The sequence below is a fragment of the Epinephelus fuscoguttatus genome, linkage group LG15 (genome assembly GCF_011397635.1).
Source record: "Epinephelus fuscoguttatus linkage group LG15, E.fuscoguttatus.final_Chr_v1".
In the NCBI taxonomy this organism is placed as follows: Eukaryota; Metazoa; Chordata; class Actinopteri; order Perciformes; family Serranidae; genus Epinephelus; species Epinephelus fuscoguttatus.
In genome coordinates this window covers 14,704,861-14,725,929 of record NC_064766.1, presented here as the reverse complement: position 1 = coordinate 14,725,929, position 21,069 = coordinate 14,704,861, and the positions used below count along the sequence as shown (strand labels likewise).

At 40.5% G+C, this 21,069-nt stretch overlaps 1 protein-coding gene across 2 annotated transcripts in view; it reads right to left on the bottom strand.

The window, feature by feature from the left end:
- Positions 1–21,069, bottom strand: part of kirrel1b (kirre like nephrin family adhesion molecule 1b) — a 90,079-nt gene that overhangs the window by 18,075 nt on the left and 50,935 nt on the right. For both annotated transcript variants that reach the window (XM_049597869.1, XM_049597870.1), the window contains exons 3-10: positions 13,179–13,328; positions 12,042–12,199; positions 8,478–8,628; positions 7,722–7,827; positions 6,747–6,895; positions 4,896–5,023; positions 4,011–4,137; positions 1,897–1,997 (exon numbers count right to left, since the gene is read on the bottom strand). In XM_049597869.1, coding sequence (XP_049453826.1) covers positions 1,897–1,997; positions 4,011–4,137; positions 4,896–5,023; positions 6,747–6,895; positions 7,722–7,827; positions 8,478–8,628; positions 12,042–12,199; positions 13,179–13,328 — 1,070 coding nt within the window. The remainder of the gene's footprint in view (positions 1–1,896; positions 1,998–4,010; positions 4,138–4,895; positions 5,024–6,746; positions 6,896–7,721; positions 7,828–8,477; positions 8,629–12,041; positions 12,200–13,178; positions 13,329–21,069) is intronic.

The window sequence follows — 21,069 nt, the reverse complement described above, 5'->3', positions numbered from 1 at the left end:
ACTCCACTCCTTACTGCTGCAATCACCCGATTTCCCCTGAGGGATCAATAATGCTAATTTCACTTTATCTTATCTTATGTAGTATTAACCACAATAGACTCACATCCAGACGCAAAACACACACACACACACACACATAATCACAAGTAAACATTCAGCAAACAGATGGGCTGGTGTTAAGAAAGGTTAAGAGAGACTAAAGCGAGTCTGGGCAGGAAATACATTCTAAGCAAAACAAATTATATTCTCACACCTTGGTAACTATCTATTTTTTTCTCCTGGTGCAGTATGTGCCTAATTAAAGTTTGTGCAGCAACTTTTTAGGCCAGCAAAGAAAGAATTTCCTCACAAATAAATCAGAACAGACACACACTCACACACATACACACACAGTGCAGCAAGTGTACATGAGCGATAAAAACTCAAGCAGGTTTTTCTACTTAAAATCTGCTGAGGTAGAAATTTGAGGGTATTAAATATGGAACATGGCGATATCAAATATACATAGACCCATATGTTGGGCTAATGTACCTTTTAACCTGGTTTTGAAAAAAAAATGAACAAGAAGAATGTGATCATGAGTGGATGAGGGAGAAATAAAAAAAAATCTTCTGCTTTTTTTTCTCTCCGACAATCTTACATAATGCGTCTTTTCTGTCTCCACAGTCTGCCTCTCAAAATCCCTCACTTTCTTTTTTCTCACAATGATTTAGTTGCACCACCTCTGTCTGTATTTCCGTCTCTCTCTTTCAGTCTCTCATTGCCTCTTTTACACACATACACACACACACACACACACTGTACACACACATACACAGCATCATACTCCATTTTTTATAAGTCCTTGTGTCTCTGCATTAAGCCGAGACTATAATGTCGTATCACATTATACGCTCTGAGCTCTCTGCCAGTGCAGCAGGGGGCTGAAGCTTCCTAAAAGCTCTGATTTCTGTCATGTCGGCACTGCACAATTGGATAATTGACGCTGAAAGGTACAGAATTTTACTCTCCCTCCATCTCTCCCCCTCTCATTTCAATCTGTTTTACCCCCTCACCCTCTCACACTCATTCTAGCCTTCAAACTCAAATGTCGTTACTGGATTTATCTCCATTTTCTTGCCTTTTTTCGTGTGATTTGTGAGCATCCTGGTAATTCCCTTTTTTAAAAGCTTTATAGCACATACCATACCACTCATTTTGCAACTTATATAATGCACAGACACTTTATTTTAAACTGCAGTTTGATCAAGTATTGCACTCAGCAGCTTTAAGAAAGGCAGGAATGAAAAAAACAGCGTACAGTTCTGCAGTTACGGCACATTCAGGAGGATATTCCATTACAGTTTGCTGGTGAGGCAATCTGTGTGAACGCTTGCTTATAGAGAAAAGATGGTTACCACTTTGAAAGGGATCACTGGGTTGGAACATTTTTAGCAGGTTGGTTCAATTCATACTAAAAACAAGATGGTATGGATGTTGCACTGACCCTTTCATAGTGTAGATAACTATTACTATAAGCACCACTCGAAGCCGTGTTCTCATTTTCTCATGAATTCTTGTACCTTATCTGCAGCACTCCAACATTTCAGTGGAACATGTGTACAGTACTCTGTGTCTCCTTTTTCATTTCAACCAAACACTTCAGCAGCTGTTTTTGATGAGTCACACCTTCCACCACAGAGGAGGAACAGATCGTTCTAGCATGCTCGTGACACAGTTGGAGAATAATGCCACTTTCGCCAATCATTTAACCCAAGCTGAAGAGAGAAAATAGAAATCATTTTGTTTTCAGGGCGGACAAGGAGGTGTTGTGATCAGGATTCTGTTTGAGGCAGATGCAATCTGAAAAGGTCGAGCACCTCTGCGGCAGATTACAACTTCCAAGGATAGACTTACAATCTTATCAGGAGGGGGGGTGCTGGCAATGTAACACTTGATCTCTCCTCTCTCCCCTCTGACAGCGTACTGGACTGGATCACTGGAGATGATGGGAGGGCCTGAGTGAGTGAGGCAGGATGAGAGAGGGAGAGATGGAAAAGACAGAGAAAGATAGAAGATTTACTTCAACAGATGATAAGGTTTGAGAAGTAATAACAAATCAACAAGTCATTACCATATCAACCCTTATGATGAGAATCAGAAACCACCAGTGAGAAGACTTTGAACTATACCATGGGTATGCTCCATGATTTTTGAAGAAATTTAAAGCAGTTGGATGTTATCAATGTCTCCTTCCAAAATGGAAATACAACCAAACCAATAGGAAGTTTATACATGAGTTTAAAAAAAATGACCCAGTGCTAGAATCCATTCAAAGAATAAAGCTGATAACTCTGGATGAGATCAAAATAGTCACACAGGTTGTAGTAAATCAATTTACAGAAATAAAATCCCTTTCTTTAGGACCTATTCACACCACCCTTTAAAACAGCATTTCAAATTTCATGTGGTGCCATCCAATAGAGTTCAGCTTTGGTGAACTTGGAACCCCTGTGTCCATGCTCTTTATCAGTTGTAAATCCACCCATGCATTATCTGTAACTGTTTTCTGTTTACAGGATTGTTGGGGCCTGAAAGCAATTCCAGCTGACACTGGGCAGGAGGGGGGTACACCCTGGACAGGTCGCCAGACTATTACAGGGCTGACACATTGAGACAGACAGCCATTCATGCTCACATTCACACCTACAGGCTATTTGGAGTCGGCAGTTAACCTAATCTGCATGTCTTTGGACTGTGGGAGGAAGCCGGAGTACCCTGAAAAAAACCCACGCTGATGCAGGGAGAGCATACAAACTCCACACAGAAGGGCCCAAGCTGTCCCGTGGATTCAAAACCAGAACCCTCTTGCTGTGAGACAATAGTACACCTTGTTTTATGCTGTAGCTGCTGTGCAAACCAAACGGTGGTGGTATGGCAGCAGCACAGATATCATGAGGGAGCTGGAGGAAGACTCATCGGCTGATTTCCCTCAACATATCTAGCAAGGACACATAATTGTTGCTCATATTGCACAATGAATGAAAGAACTTAGACCCAGCAACTGCACAGCAACAGACTCCTATTCAGTTGTGAGTCAAGGTGAAATAATGGTTAACTTGATGTAAGTATGTGCAGAGACCACCACTGCTAAGTGACAGAATATAAACACAGTTGCTGTGGGAATTATAATTAATACAGCATGATCAAGTATGATGCCTTTAATGTTGAATGGGTGAATTCTGATACTGAAATATGAATCATAACCAGCAGTACCACAGTTAACCTAATGTGTCAAGTTATGTATAGAGCCAGCATGAGGACCAAAAACAATACAGTGATCATATTAGCTATGTTCCAATAACTTTGCTCTGCTGCAGTATGAACAGTTCCACAAAAAATATGCGTCATGGTTTGTAGCCAATGGTGTGAAAGGAGTGGATGATGCAAATCCTTATGTCTGTATTATCTGTGTAAACATATCATCCAGTTCGTGAACAAGAGCTTTCAGCACCACGTATTTCGCAAGGACGTGCCGCTGAATGTCCCACCTAATCAGTTGGCGAAGATTTAAGGAGCATTTGTGAACTCTCTCTTCTGTCATTGTGTCTTTGGCAATTTAGTTTTGATTTATTAAGTAACTGCTGGTCTCTTGGGGAGAGAGTTTTGACATTGAAATGTTGGCTTTGGGCCTGTTCAGAGCTGAAAAATTAGCTGTGGGTTTGGGTCAGGCTTAGACTTGAATGAATCAGGCCGGGTCAACAGATATTCTAAGCCCAGGCAGTACTCTACTCTGTGCAGTCAGTGGCTTCAGCTTTTGGGGAGATACTGTACAGATACATACATGCATGTATGATGGAAAGAATAATTCTAGATGAAACAAACACATCATTGAGGTCCGTGTGGGTTCATTATTCATATCCCTGAAGCAGAGTTTTGCTGTGAGTAGGAAGATCTGTTCTACATGTTTTTAAATTTTTTGCAAATATCAGCACAGTTATTAATAGCAGCATAATTAGATAGTAACTGACCGTTGACAGTGAGCGTAACTTCAGTCTCTCCAACTCCAATCCGGGGCACGATGGCCTTGCAGACATACTGGCCTGCATCGGCCTGGCTCACTGACTTCAAATACAGCTGGTTGTTGTTGCTGAGCACCTGGACACACATACACAAGTATAAGTATGCATGAGAAGCAGGAAGGTAGCTGTGTGAGGTGGAGATAGACAGACGGGGAGAGATGTTAAAAAGAGGGAGGGAGATCTATATTTAATTCATAAAACATGTTGATTTACTCAGCAGGCTCCATTAGTTTTTTTTCCTGGAGCTTTTCTTAACTTGTTAGGCATGAATTAAAGATTTAAGATATGAAGACTGAGTCTCACTTCTTATCGTGTGCTTTACAACTGAGCAAACATTTATGAAGTCTAGATCTTCAACATTAATATAGGCTGGGACTGGGTTTTCTGGAGGATTTGGCTGAGGTACTAGGAATATGATTTACCCCAAGAATGTGGTGACTTTTTCTGTCTTCCTGTATACCAGGAATATTCATCTTGCTTTGCCTGGGGCCACTTTTACACAGTGAGAGGAGGCAAGGGACAGCTAATAAACATATATTAGTAATATTTATCTGATAAAATGAATAAACAATGCAAATCCAGTTGCAGCAGCCCCACACAGGTCAGGTAGATGCAGGGGTTGTTTTTAGGATTTTAGGCAATTCAGGACCTCTATTGGGTCACAGGATCCTCCTCTAGCATTTTGATGCTTTTTTATGCACCCAGGCACATAATTTGCATTCAAAATACAAAAAAAGTGACATTTTAGTGAAATTAAAACTTAAATCGGTCGTGAATATAAAAGTAAGGCTTCAAGCTCAAAGGTCAGGGGAAGGCTTGATGGTTTGTTCTCACCATGCTGGAGCCCTTCTTCGTCCAGGTGAGGGTGAGAGGGGGGTTTCCAGACCACTTGCAGTTTAGAGTGACGTCTGAGTCCACATCTACCGTAACTGGCCTGGGCTCCACTACCAGTATTGGGCCAACTGAAAGAGCATATGTAAATTAAAACCCCAGTGCAAGACACATTTTAAAGATCCAGTGTGTAGGGTTTGGTGACATTTAGCAGAGAGGTTGCAGACTGAAACTGAAATTTATCACATGTGCCAAGTGTATAGGACAACTATGAATGCTAATGACCCTGTGTAGAGCCAGTGTCTTGGTTTGTCCATTCTGGGCTACTGTAGTACATGGCAGACTCTGTGGAAGAGGCCCCTAAATGTATGTAGATAAATGGCTAATTCTAAGGCAATGAAAAAAACAACAATATTTATTTTCAGGTGATTATAAACTAATGAAAACACAGTTTTAATATTATTTAATATTTCTGCCAATAGATACCCCTAAATCCTACACACTGGACCTTTAATGAAATACAGACTTGTTAATTACCAAGTGGCTGCAACACTGTCTTTTTAATAGAATACCAGCAATATCAAAAAATGTATGTGTTTTACTTCAAATTTGGACCAAATTTTATGTAGAACTTAATAAGGTGTGTTCAGACCAAATGTGATCAATATTTTGACATACTGCAATTACATACAAAGTCAATGCAAAGATCAATAGACACATTCGCACCAGGAAACAAAAATAGATGTAAATACGTGTAAAAACTTGTTGAAATGTTTCAACTTAAGCAGAAAAAGAATGTCACACTGTGCCTTGTGAACCTATCAGTGGTAAAATTCACCTGACTTTACAGAGAATCAGAAATGAAGGACAAACTCATTGTCGCCATCTGTAGCCACCCAGCGCTACAATTCAATTTCAGTACTGTACAAAGACAAAACAAAAAAGGGGAGGGCTTGGAGAAAAGTGGGAGAAGCAGTAGACCTACATGGTAAGTTCAGAAAGTATGTATTTGTTATTGATTTCAGCGAATGGTTGGGCAGCTGTAGCTCAGAGGATAGAGTGGGTCGTCCACCAATCGGAGGATTTGCTCCTCCAGTCCGCATGTCGTTGTTATTCTTATGCAAGATACTGTTCCCAATGACTGTTCCATCTGTGTGTGAGTGTGTTAAAAAACTGAGTCGCAGGTGGCACCTTGTATGATAGCCTCAGCCACCAGTGTGTGTAATAAGTGCTTTGAGTGGTCAGAAAACGAGAAAAGCACTATACAAGTCAAAGTCCATTTGCCATTTACTCCAGTGGCTGTATTTGGGAGGTGTAAATTTGCTTTGTCTTTGGTCTGAACACACCTTTAGAGAACTTAAAACTTTAAATGTATCTAGGAGCAAAATATAATATATATTATCCAGTATCTTTAAAAAAAGATATGTTTTTGTGTGGTACATTTTCCTCTTTCTCCTTTAATTCTATATACCATAATGAACATGATTTTTGACTTTCCTTTTTTGATTTTGTACATTTGTTTTTAATTTATTTATTTGTTGTATCTAAATATTTTCAGTACTAGTTATCATTCCATTCCATGTACTATCGTTAATACTTACTCTGTTTATACTGTATATAGGCTTTGACAATAAATGCCATAAGGCTTTGTTGAATTGAACTGGACTAACCTGAGAGAACAGATTACACATTAGCCATCTATTGCAAATGTATTCTGCACAGTGCATGAATACTGTGTAGTAACAAAATAAATGCAGCATGGCTCTTCAAACAGCTACTGACAAATATAGTTACTAGAGCACATAAATATCATCAGAGTCCCACTCAGCTCAGGAGTGTCTGCACTCTACTCACAGTGCACGTCCACCAGGATGCTGACGTTGGTGCTTCCCACAACGTTGAAAACTTGACAGGACACAGGCTCAGTGAAGAAGGAGTGATCTGCTGTGGTTACGAACACACTTTCCCTAGCCCCCTCCAGCAGCACGCCACCTTTTGCCCACCTGACGTAGAAACACATCACCATTTAAGAAGTTTTCAGGCATTACAAATCATTGTTATGTCAGTTTGCCAGCAGGAGATCTCAAAAGCATAATGGGTTTTTATAATTTTCTGGTAGTGATCCAAATGTAGATTTTCACTACTAGACAATGAGTGTTTTTATATTATCAATTAAAGCTATTAAACTAAAATTTAAAAAGCCTTGATGTCAAAACCTGAGGGAATGATTGCAAGGTAAAGAAATACATTCCTCTTAATTTCTGCTCAGCTCAAAATCATATAACCATACTGCACATCTGCCATTAGATAACATTTTAATATACACTCAATAGGCTTAGTGCCTAAGTGCCTGGCAGTGCTCCCACACTGGGACCCTCTGGTGGAGTCTCAAACCTCAGATTAAAACCATCGTGTTTAAGTCCAGCATTTAGCGATTCCATTACTTCAGTGCTGTCACTTAAGATTAAAGTCAGTGTTTAATTGTTTAAACGTTCAATACTTTCACCAATTCTGTTCTGCAAGCAGAAATTACAATTCAGGATTGCCTCCAGATGGTAGTAACAAGCAGATTGGAATAGATGAAAGAAAATCTATTGGCATTAAACTGAATTGCAATCTGGCTCCTGATGTTGGACTGCAGGTATAAGATGGAACACTGTCTCAAAAAAAACCCTTTAACCGCCATCAAAAAGTCCATCACATCCTGAACTAAAGTTGCAGCAATGCTGTCGAAGTGAGAAGTTACAAAGCGTTTGTTTGATAAATAGCAGAGTTTTTAGGTATTGAAGTGAACTCCGATTTTCTATTTAAGGCTAATTTTATTCAGACCTGTAGCCAATGATGGGAGGGTTGGCAGTGGCCTGGCAGGTGAAGGTGACTCTCTCACCCTCCAGGACAGAGCGAGGCTCGATGGACAGGGTCACCATAGGAGGGTCTATAGAGGAAGAGATTCACATTCAATGTACAGCTGAAGATAAACTGAATGACTGTTGTGTTTTAAGCTGTGCCAAGCAACATGGGGGTTGATTTCCCACACAAATAAGTCACACAAACTATAAATTTCACATTAAATCTAGTATACAAAACAGCCTTCTGTACTAACACTGCACTGGTTCTACACTTACTGTTGCTGCAGTTATTCTCCCAGTAATTAGTAACAACACTGGGTTGGAAAAACACATCAATCTCCTTGATTGAAAATTCAAACTAAAGTTTCCCTATGAGAAATCATTCCTTCTTTCTTCAGGGAAACAATTGAAATCCCCTAAAACACAACAAATATCAGGTTTTCCAGATGTTGAAGAAAATCAACCTGCTTTGGGAGAAAATTACTGGCTCCAGAGATGGTGCCAAAGCAATGCAAACAGCTAAGTCAAACCTGGAACAAGCGCAAGACTGAGAATGGTGAAAAAATCATGGCTGTAAAGTCATAAACACAACTTATGTGCTGTGTTTTTGATAGTAATTACTTCTAGTTGACCATTCCCGGGGCAGTTATTTAAAAATTGTTGCATGATTTTCCTACATGCCCACACAAAAACAACCCCACCACACCTTTACACTGGAAAAAAAGGGGCAACATACGGTGGACATTGAGCATAACAGTGGCTCGTTTTCCCATTGGCACCGCCGGGTTGCTGGCCACACAGGTGAAGTTGCGGCTGCTGTCAGTGTCGATAGGTGTGATGGGCAGGTAGCTCCTGGTCGTCACCCTCTTTCTGTCTGGGAGCACTTCCTGTTCGGCAAAGAAAAAAGAAAGGAGAGGAGAGGATGGTTGTGGGTAGAATTTAGGGAGGGGAGCAGACGGAGGAAGATCAAAGAAGAGGAGGAGGAGCGCGATGGATGGGGAAGGACGAAAAGGACGAAAAAAGGAGGCATTGGGAAATATCACGGGAGAAACAGGAGAGAAGAAGGGGAGGAGAAAGGAGAGAGACATAGGAGGGTTACTAATGGAGCCAAGAGAGGTAAAGAAATAGCATAATGTGGAAATAGAAACAGCAGTCTGGAGGTAGAAATCAACAACATTTTTAGACATAATGCATGGGAGGAAAAAGTCAGAAACTGAAAAAAAGTACAAAGGAGAAACAGCTTGAAGGGGAAATTTTATAGAAATCCGTGTTCTTGTACTTTATCATCACAGTTCAGACGTTTAATGTTGGTGCAGGAAAATATCTGTCTGCAAATGTTCTTTCAATTATTGAAAGCAATTCAGTTTTATAATGATACTGGACTTTGCATTCAAAATAAGAGCTGAATACTTCTGTGAATAAGAAAAGAAACACAGCAATGCTAAAACATTTCATTGTTTAATCAGTTAAAACAAATATTTTGCTACTTTTCTTACTTTTGTATCATTGTAGATGAAATACATATTTGGGGATTGGTTAATTGATCGGACAGAAGAAGCAATTTTATGACGATATCTAGGGCTTTTGGGAATTTGCGACGGGCATTGCTCACAGTTTTTGACATTTTATAGACTGAAAATTTTTGTTATTAATTGGATATTAATAATTGATAGATGAAACAGTAAGAAAAAATAACTCCTTGTTGCAGCCAAAGGAATTCCCATAAGCTTTAAATCTTTTTCTGCACAATAAGAACATAGAATCTAGTCTGGTTGGATTCTGGAGATGGGGTGCTTTGCAATGCAGCTTCAAAATCTGTCAAGAAAGTGTGTACAGCCTTCACTGCTGTGTAAATGCGTGGTCAGTAACACGATAATATAAGAGCAGCATGTAATATGTATGAGCATGTGTGGGGGGCAGAGAACTGGCTGCAAGAGATGTAAAAACATCTGTGTTTGAGTGTGTGTGAGTCAGTGTTTGCGGCTCTGTCTCTGTGCATATGAAAGCATGAGTGTGCATATGTGAATGTGTGTGTGTGCTTGCAGGCATAATTTCATGTGTGTAGGAGAGTATACATGAGCGTGAAGAGTATGAATGTGGGAGAAAAGAGTGCAGAATGTAACACTGTGATCCTAAGTGTCACCTAGTACAGTTCCTGCCTGTATGCGTGTGTGTGAGGGAGTCTGTGGTGGTGCACATGGGTTAATTAAACATCTCTTGGATCTGTGCACAAGTTGTGTCACGACCATAAAGTGTGTAAAGTGGCTGATGTCTGGGATGTGTGTTTTCTGTAGCCACATGTGCTTCTCTTCCCATGTGGTCAATGTTGGTAAGACTAAGTTTATTGAAGTGGGTGTGTAATTATACACACATCATACGCAAGACACAGGTATTGGAAAACACTGGATCAATTGCGTCAGGTCAAAATTTGAAAGAGTCACTTACGCATATATTTATACTTGGTAATAATGTCTGTGTGGGTATGACACATTATGTAGGTTCTGATATAACTTAAGTTTACAGTTTCTGTATATTTTGAATAGTTTTTCCTGAGGTTATGTTTAAATTTTAAGTTACTGATGACAGGTATGGTGCTGTAAGGCCATATAGTGCGCATGACAAAAACAGATTGGTACAACACTGTGCATGAAAGATGATGTAAGGTCTTCATAGGTGTATATCATATAAATTTTTGACCATGGTATGCAGTGTTATAGTGAGGCAGAATCTGTAATATGTGAGAATATATAGGAAGAGGGTGTCAAGTCGGTAGTGGACCTGACATAATGTAATATTGACGGACTTACCTGCCATTATTGTAATCTCAAATAAATCTCATGCACGTTTTTCCTACTCTCATGTGAGTACTTCAGGTGTTCACAAAAAGAACTGGAGCACAAGTCAAAACTGGGATACCTTGCAGACTCAGTGGCCTAGGAACTTGGGTATGTTAAATGGCCACCATATGATCTCATGAAAATGTGATTTGGATGTACTGAAACACATTTTTGTTTTAGAATCAGTATGTAGGCAGCACTTGTGTGAATAAAGAATGAAATACTGGAAGTATATTTATTCAATTGCAGGAAGTGAAATGACCCCTCAGCCTAATAAAAACACAAGTAACCATGCAGGTGCTATCAAGCTTCATTCTAAACCTCATTGCCTTTTTCCCCATTTTTAAAACCTCTTAAATGTAGAGAAACCAAATGTACAATTACTATGATTCTCTTGATTCACAAAACAGCTGGAATGTTAAACAGCTTATAAATATTGAGTGAGTAACAGTTTTTCTGACTGTGGATGGCTGAACTCACACATTGCACCCCCAAATCTAAACAGACATAACAAATGAATGACAGAATAAAGGTATGATGTGACACTCATGTCATGCTGTTGTTTTTCAAGAAGTGTTGCACTTTTCCTTTAACATATGCACATGTATGTCTACCAGATGAAACATGTATGATCTGCTGTGTCAGCATTGTTGACTGTGGCATCCTTCTTTAGCTGAGCCAGGCAAGGGATATTTAGGGTTGCAAAATTTTGTCAAATTGCAGTTTAATGTGTCTCGTCTTGGTCCAAAACTGCGGTTTTGTTTCACTAAATGTGCAACTGTGTTGTTGTCGATTTCATTTTGTGTGGCTGTTGTGCCTTTCATCCAAGGACAGAGCAGTAACAGCTTTCTTATAGTGAGGAATTAGGATGCTTCCTTTGAAGTGTGTTAATTAGTGTGATATGGCAAATAGATACCAGTGATGCATTTCAGAGATATTTGGGCCTTTTCATTGCCACTATTGAAAATATGTACTGTGTTAATCATCTCCTACCAAGTTTTAAGGTGCAAAATGATGCTGCCAACTGGTTAGCAGGTCAGAATCTGCTATTTGTAAGCATTCAAGTGCATTATTAATAAATACTGTCCCGGCTGCCAAGATATGATTTTGTCAACCAAGAACCATAAAAGTCTTGTGCTGACTTTGCACTGGATGCTGTATTTCCCTAATGCAGGACTCCAGGGGTGATGTGTGGCCTGAGGTATACATACTGTAATTCCCCTTTGCAGTGCCCGCAGCAAAAAGCATATAAACAAACAAACAAACACACTGAGAATGGCTGCTGTTGAGGAGCAGACTGTTACTACTCGAGTACTAGAAAACACCTTTGAAGCCACCAGTAGGCTTTCAAGATTATGCAGATCTCATTTTAGTGTGATAATCTCTGCATGGTTTTATGTTGCATGACTTGCGCATGTGTGCTTGCTGTTATCTGCATGCGTGCATGGGTGTGTGTGAGTCACCGTGGACTGGTGGGCCCCCTCCACAGGGACTCCATCTTTGGTCCACTGGATGTGTGCTGCAGGCTTGGCCCCGCGAGTCACACAGGTCAGGTTGTATGGAGTCCCAGCCATCAGCAGGAGCTCCGGGGCTCCCTCGACCACCGGGTCCTCAGGAGGGACTGGAGGAGAGACACACACAAATGCAAGCTTTAAAAAGGACACATTTATGCAAGTGTGCACTCATGCATACGCACCTAAATATGTACATATACAGTACATGAACAAATATGTCCAGATTGAGTGATGTTCAAATAGAAAAGCCAACAAAAGTGTCTTTCTCTACCTCTTAAAATCACTTAAACACATTGGATTCCTCAGGTAGCATTACCATCAGACTTAAAAACAAAGCTGTGTTCCTTAAAAGATCACATCTTGGAAATATAGAACATGGTTTTCACTATACAACAGCAAAATGTAATACTAAGCCGTTCTGCTCTTGAGGGAATCAGGATGAAGTTAACACCATGTTGTTGTGATATCCAAATCTGCTCTCAAGCATTTTCCTCAGGAGGTTTTAACTGCTTGACCTTGAACCTCTTTGCTGTGAGTTTACAATTTCAAAATTCATCTCCAACATCTTTTTTCTCTTCTATATTTCATTCCTCCTAACCATCAGTACTGCACAGTCAAAAGCAACTTTACACTAAATGTTATGGCTGATGTTAAGATACCCAGGGTAACACGTCAGATGGACAGCTCCACAAGATTGAGGAGATACAGTGAATGCCTTGCTTAAGAGTTACATAGCTCTCTCAAGTTTCAACCAAATCTGAGAGCTGAACCTGTTTCCCATACCAAAGAAGCTCATGGGCTTTGGAAGCTGATGGACACAGATAAAAAAAACCCCAAAGCTTTACTGCAAGACTGACACATCAAATATAGTCATCAGTATAGAGCCACTTGGACCAGATCTTAACGTGTGCATCTAAATTGATCATGCACTTTAACCACACTGCTCATCTGTAAATTTGGCTCTGAGTGTGAAGCTTCTTTGATTTGACAGTCATCTCCAGTTACTCGGGAATGAAAAGGTCCTTTCCTCAAACAGTGGTGGTTGAAAAGAAAAATGGCCCCTCTATCTGCAGCCAGTTCACTTACTGAGTACATTGAGTTTGGCCCTCCTGGAGCGCAGGGCGGCCTCTGTGGCCTGACACTCGTACAGAGAGTCATCAGACAGCTCGGCATTGGAGATCTCCAGGTTGTACTGGCCGATGTCCAGAGCCCGCAGCACACGATACCTAGGCCAGGCTGCAGGACACACACACACACACACACACACACACCAGGTTTACAGTTAAATAGATGGAGAGACACCCAGTAGAAAACTCACTTGTTGGAGTTTCTGTTTTAGTTCCACTGTGAGTCATGCGTGTTTATTTGCAGGTCAGAAAAGCTTGACGAGTTTACAAAATTAACTTCTGGGATGTAATTTAAAAATAGTGGTACCACCTGGAAAAACATGACCCACTGTTTTAAAAATGATTGCTGGCATGAAGAAAGAGGCACACTTCACGCTGCCATTACACTCATGAGTCATCATAATAGCACTGCCTTCACAAATGATCCGTCTGAGAATAATATCATTTTTATTTTAAAAACACTGAGTGATGAGATTCAGGTAGTACCACTGAAAAAAATAAGTTTATTTCAGGTTTTGGAGCAAAACTTTTTATTTCCGTCTGCTCATCTAGTAAACAAGACCAAAATGTAGATTCACAGGGGAAATGTAAATTCGCAGGGGGAAAAAAGCCCCAGGTTCACATTTTAGAGCTGGCATTTTTTCACTTATTATGATATTTCTTGTTATGAAGAATGTCTTAAAATCTGTGGGAACATTGTTTTATTGACTGTAATTTTTAACTGTTCCAAATGTTCACTTCCTGCCAAGAAAGTTTAGGTTGGAAAAGTATAGCTCATCAAATATGCAAAGACTTGTAGTTAATTTAAAGAAGTACTTAATCTAAATCATGGGTCTTCAACAGGGGGTATATGTGACCCCTCTGGGGTTAAAATTAAAATATGTTTGAAAATACACACGATAAGCTAACTCTCAGGGGCATAAATATAAACAGCACAGGCAGTGCTGTTGCACTGGGGCCCTAGGGTGGGGGAGGGTGGGGGGGCCTTGCAAATGAGTCAGACTGCCACCTCAAACTGCACCTGTCTTCAAAGAGGAACTCACATTACATTTTAAATGTTGCCATTTGCTAAAGGCTATATGCCCTCGAAAATGCAAATCCCTCTCTGCCATGATTTTCTTTTTTCTTTTCACTCTTTCCTTTTTTGTAAAATAGTCAGTGGCAATCTATAACAAAATGATATGCTTATTCTACATGAACTAGAAAAATCATGAATGGGCTATATGTATTAAAAAAAGTTCAATTAAATAATTTTTTTTTTTTTGTCATGTACAGGTATGCAATGATGATTGGTGGGTAACATGTATGTTGTTGTTGCCTAGGGCTCTAGTTTCCCGGCACAGCGCAGGGTGGCGCAGGGTGACGAATCCCGCGCAGAGCTAGTTTCGAGCAGCGCAACCCAAGGCGCGCTCAGTTTGGTAGCTTGGCAGACCGAGGTGCACTGAGATGGGTGTGGCGGCGCAGCAGGGGGAGGTGTCGACACGTGTAATGGAAACCCAACCTGATTTGATTAACAAAACTAATGAGTTCACATCCCTCTCAGCCAACCACAAACAGCCACAGCATCAGATAGGGAGTATATATTCAGCATCTGTCATCTTAGAAAAGTCAAAAGAAAAGAAAAAGAATGAGACTGCGAGAGAGAAAGAGAGAGCGTGTGCGTGCACGAGAGAAACGCAACATTGATTTACAATTGTGGTGACCTCTTCCCAGGCTACCTTTGCATCACCAGCCCGTGGAGGTCTGCTTGCAGTTCCGTATATTCAGACACTGCGAGCTTGGACCTCCCGGACCAAAACATCAGTTTCCTCCTGGGAGAAGTTTGGCCGTCTGACGCTGCTGCTCTCTTCTGCCATGACGAATTGAGTAAACTCTCATTACGCAATGCAGCGCATTTAAGGGTGAGGAGAGGGGCTCATTTGATTGGTCTGATGTGAATGGGCTGTGTAAAACCCACTCCACGCCTTCTCTCCTCCCTCTTTCCGACTGGCGCCGGTAGGAGGGACGGAGGTGGGATAGAGGAGTAGCTGTGCCAGCGCGCACAGTGTGCCAAACTTAGAAAATCCAGCTGGCCACACCCAGTTGGTGAAGTGCAGGTGTGCTGCACCCCTGCCGCGCCCAGTCTGCGAAACTAGAGCCCATAATGTCAAGTCTCTATTTGATCATGTGATACGATACGATACGCTATGTTACGGTACAATGCGATACAATACAGTAGCTAGTTTAGGTGCAAAATCTGTCAAGACTGACAAGCTGAGCACATCTGCAAGTCCAGTGAGCAGTCACGCCTTTTAAACATAAAATAGGCTATAAGAAAGGAAGTGAGAGAAACAAACAGGAGGAAAAAGCAGCAAAGCTTTTTATAAACAGGTGCCAGTTATGTGTGTGGGCGCCATATAACTAGTAACTAGCATACATTAGGGGACCGTCACAATAGCATGTACTGGAGCCCATGGTAACCACCTTATCCCACTGCCAACTCTTATCAGTAATCCTTGTCAGATGAATCCATCATGTATAAACATATGAATCTGTTCATAATCATTATTTCAATATCTCAGTGTAAAGCATAATTTTTCAAACTGCACATCACGTCATTTTTCAGTATAACGAACATAAATAGCATATAAGAAAAGGAAAAGAAAATCACTGAAAACATTCATACATCTACCCATCATCTTTTATTCAGTGTCAGGGACTGTATTTCTGTGCTCTGCTGACACCTGACTTGTTTACAATATAAATCAGACGTAAAAGCTCTCATGAAATGGATAAAAGCTGAATCGCAATTGCATTACATCAATCAGAGACAGTGAGCAGCAAATGGGATGTGTATTTAGTGAAAATGTCAAAGCTTTTTATCATAACACACAAATAGCATTATTAGCATTATTAGCATTTATTTCAGAGGTTCTGAAGACCTTTTTGCATTAAGCAGATCCTCTGGAGATCATGGAAGTATGTCCTTTACGTAAACAACACGGGGGAAGGTACTGAATGCAGGAACACTCACACACATTCACACACACATAAACAAGCACACAGCAATACAGCAAACACAGTCAGAGATAAACAGCTGAAGGGTTTTTACACAAAGACTGATCAAACATCGCCACATATACAGTGACGCCACATCAGTTCCTGTACGATACACAAACTGCAGAACTACAGGCAGCGGCGTTCCAATTACAACAACCCCCCCACTTTTCTCTCTGTTTGAACCCTTGCCTCTCAGACAAAGACATAATTGAGCGTGACGTCCCACTAGGGGGCACTCATTGATCCTCCGTGCCCAATCCTAACATGACATCATGGATTCAGATGGCAAAGGCAGGCAAGCAGTTGGGGTGCGGAGAGGAGGAAGGAGGGTGAGGTTGGGGACAAAAGTATTAGTGGAGATTACATCATCCACTCCAGCACCTTGCAGCATAGCAACCACAGAGGTGAAAGCACCCCGGGGAGAAGGAGAAGAAGGAGGAGTAGGAGGAGGAGGAGGAGGAGGTTGAGGACGAACAATAAACTGCCACTAATGCCTGCAGGTAGTGAGTAGATGTATGTTTTATGTATTTATATTGACACGATGCACATGTACATGTACATGTTACTATACATTGACCATACTGAAAGGCTTTTCTTTAGATTTCATGTATTTTATTTACGCATGCAAAACTACGTGATGTCGAAAAAACTGTTTTTGTTGGTGAATGAACGCAGATCTCCTGCATGTGTGTGTGTGTGTGTGTGTGTGTGTGTGTGTGTGTGAGTGGGCGTGCAAACTGCAGGTATGAATTTAATGCACAATCTGCACTCCCACACTGTCATCAACAGCTGTATAAAATCATACAGGGCGCATAACAACAACCGCTTATACATCACATTTCATGCACCAACAACACGCCGTTACATCAGAATAAATTAATATGATTTGTCAGTGCAAATACTGACAACTTACAGACTTTCCTCCATACATGACACAACCTCTTGATTATATTTCAAACATGAAAAGCAGAAGATTGACAGACAGTGTGTCAAGGATGAAGGGAAGAATAGCAGCACAGACAACTTAAGGATAAATAATGGACAGAAGGTGATGATAGATGGTTGAAAAGCAGAGGAAAAGAGACAGAGAGGACAACATGTTTATCAAACGCCGGTGTGTTTATCATCAGAACCATGCTCGCAGTAGGCTGCAAGGACAAAGAGAGCATTACCGACATAAAGAGAGAGGGAGGAGGAAGGGAGGAGAGGAGAGGGAGAGAAATGAAAAGCAATGGAGGGGATCTGGGAAATACATAAAGCAAGTGATGATGGAGCTGTAGTCTGAAAGACGGGGAGCAGGAAATAAGAGAAGGGTGGGGGAGAGGGAGAGACAGAGAGACGTGCTGACCTTTACTGAACCTGTGAATTAAATTGAGTTGAACACAAGATTCACATCACATGTCAGATTATCACTTGTGTGACTGTGTGTGTGTGTGTGTGTGTGTGTGTGTGTGTGTGTGTGTGATGTGCTTTGTGGATTCATTTACAGTGTGATGAGAAATGTGATGTGCGGTGCAGAGCTGAAAGGGCACAAAGTATGTGAGCGCTAATGTGCTTATCGTTTATAATGTTACATTTTGTTGAGTATATTGTTAGATTTTTTCATTAAAGTAAATATCTGCGACATTTTCATATATAAATAAATGTGTTTTACCCTTTATCGCAGAATGATCTTCAGATAGGGTTTCATGTGGGTAATGAAAGATTTGTCTAATGAGATTTTTTTCAGAAAAAAATGCAACAGTTTAGTAGTATTCTGATGGCATTTGTGTTTGAGTCCTTGTTGTGTAACTGACTGAAACTTAACTGCACCAACACCACATCTAAGATCCGCATGATGGCACAGTCCTTGTCACAGTTTGATTGACAGGCAGAGCAGAAACACAAAAGCAATGTGCTTAGCATCAAAGATATCAGATGCCATTGATAGTCTTCATCCACTGACAGATAACGATTTAAAACAATGAAACCAAACAATTAAAAAATAAAAAGGGGGATTTCACAGATTATTAACCAAAATTCCCATTTTTGCTACTTGCCAGTCTTCTTTACTTGCCATATGCAGCTTGTTTTTGATTAAAGGGGCAATAAGCGGAAATTCATCATTTCTAGATTGAAGGAATTAAAAAATCGCTATGTGAAGAACTAGAGGTGTAATTTCATCTGGAGTATAGCATGACCTCACACACCCTCTCTCTGTGTGTTGATCTCCAACCCCTTGTTTACAAGCCAGTCTGGCTGCGCGTTCATGGACGTTCATGTGAATTGCTGCCTCCTCCCTCCTCTTGGAGCCCTTGGCCCTCCCTCCCTATAAAAGGCTACAGCCAGTGAGCAATGGCAGCATGTACTTTCGAAGCGAAATGGCGGAGAGCGGAATGAAATGTTCATCTGAAGACGACCAGGATCCGACATTACCTCTAAAGAAACAACGGCTGTTGGCAAAGAAGTTGTCGGGTAAAGAAAGGGACAGAACCCGGGTTAACATTGGCCTTGCATTTCCAAGGTGGAGAGCACTGCGAGAGCTAAAGGGGCTACAATTTGACTTGGAGCTAGCTCTTCTTCTCCTGGACAGGTAGACTAAGTAACAACATAAAGTCAAATGTCTGTTTAAATTAGTGTTACAGTAACATTAGGCACATGTCGCTATGTTGATTCAATTAAATTTCATGTTACAATCGTAGCATGGGTTCGGCTCGGTCCCAGCAATGGGTCAGGCGTTACGGTTGTGTTAGGTGAGTAGTCCGGCAGCCCAGCTAACATTTGCAATTAGCATTGTAAAATGTAGCCAGGCTGAAACATCGCTCTCACTCTCAGACTAGCCGGGATCCGGTGATGGCTCTTGCTGATACTACACTGCTGCAATATTAAAGGCGCAATGTGTAAGATATGGCCAGAAATTTAGCTTTAAATATTCTAACCAGCTAGTCATGGCCCATCCTATCCCATAACACCACTTGTTCGTCGAGAGGTGATAGTGAGTCACTGAAGCGTCCAGTCTGCCCTCCGTCCAACATGATCTGACAAAGAAGTAGAGCTGCTCCGAGGGCTCATTAATAGGGTTCGCCATGTGGATGAGCTTAGTACACTGTTGATTGTTTTTTGGGGGGATTGTTTGTCATTTTATTTTGCTAATTAAATGATCTGCCTCCAAAGAACAAGTAAGAACTGCTGCTCAGGAGGCAGTGGGGAAGGAGAGCGTATACAGCCGACATATTTTCAATTCAATTCAGTTCAATTCAATTCAGTTCAATTCAATTCAATTCAATTCAATTCAATTCAACTCAGTTTTATTTATAAATCCATTATCACAAATCACAATTTGTGTCAGAGGGCTTTACACGTGACAACCTCTATCCTTGGACCCTCACAGCGCACAAGAAAAGAAACCCCACAAAAATTATCTAACTCTGAGAATTACAGGTTCATTTCAACCAAATCAGAGTTAGTGATTGCTGAAACAATGGAAAGGCTAACCAAGATGGTTTTAGTAAGTTTTATTTTGTTTCTGTCGAGTTTAAATTAAATGTGTTTTACGATGGGTTCACAAGCCAGTTAAGCTTGACTCAGTTCGATGAAAGAGAGAAACCTGAATTCAGAAAGATGGAAGATGGAAGTCAGTTGTATTTTTCTGCTGAAAGTAAGTGTTTGTTTATTTATTAGACTAAAAAAAGGCGAAGAGAGCTTATGCCAGTTGGCTTGGAGGTGAAATGCTACTCCCCATTCGTAGGCATTCAGGCATTAATAGACGTTTGGAAAAACAAATGTCTCTGTTATAATTTCTTATACTAAATCATGTTTTTTTGTCCAATCCAGGGAATATCAATCGCATTTTTGCTTTTTGCAAATTTTTGCTTTGACGAGAGATATATTTTTTCAAATTTCTTTTCATAGTTTTCACAAATCATGATTGTGTTTTGTACTCAAGGGAATATCAATCAAACTAGTGTTGATTATTCATTCAAAGAATGGCTTTTATCTTTTTTTTTTGGTTTGTTTTTTGCAAATTAACTCTTTGAGTACTTGTAACTTTGGTACTTGGAGTACATTTAGAAGTTAATATTTGTCTAATTTTACATTTAAAAACATGCATGACACTTACTTAATCGAGTATTTTTGGCACAGTTGTACTGCTGCTTTTATTTAACTTAAAGATCTGAGTGCTTTTTCCACCACTACTTCTAACCACTACTCATTTGCTCAGAATCAAATTTATAAGCAAATCTTATAAGTCAAGTATCAAGGTGATAAAACTTAAGCTGTTCAAGAGAGCCCCTAATAACCATCCTTCAGCAGAGTTTGACAGTTCTGTTTCTGAGACGCTGCTTTCACCTTTCAACAGATAAAAGTCTGAGAGACACTTTTTATTCAGAGATATTTGCCAAAATGTGTCTGGGCAAAGAGTAAGAGCTATCAGCAGCTGCAGTCATAAGATGTCAATACCAGCAAACAGTAAGCCACAATAGTCAGAAGCTTGTTTGAATATTTTTTGTAAAACGAGGTTGAAGGTCAGTGGAGAAGGACACTTTTACTTTTCTTCTTCTCTGTGCTTCTTATTCTTGCACTTCTGAGTTTCCTCAGATCCATCTCCTTAATGCAGAAAAGAACTCTTCTTTGTCTGTTGTGGCTATGACCCTTTGACTCTGCTCACTTTTTGTTGCATGTGATGCTTCCCTATCTCTGAAATGAAGTGTATTCTTCTGTTGCACTCACAGCAAGTCATACTGGATGTGCGTGTCGGCTTAAAATGTAAATGCGAATGTGCGTCTGCTTTTGTCAGCAGTGTGAGGGATTTTCTCTAATTCAGCATGATA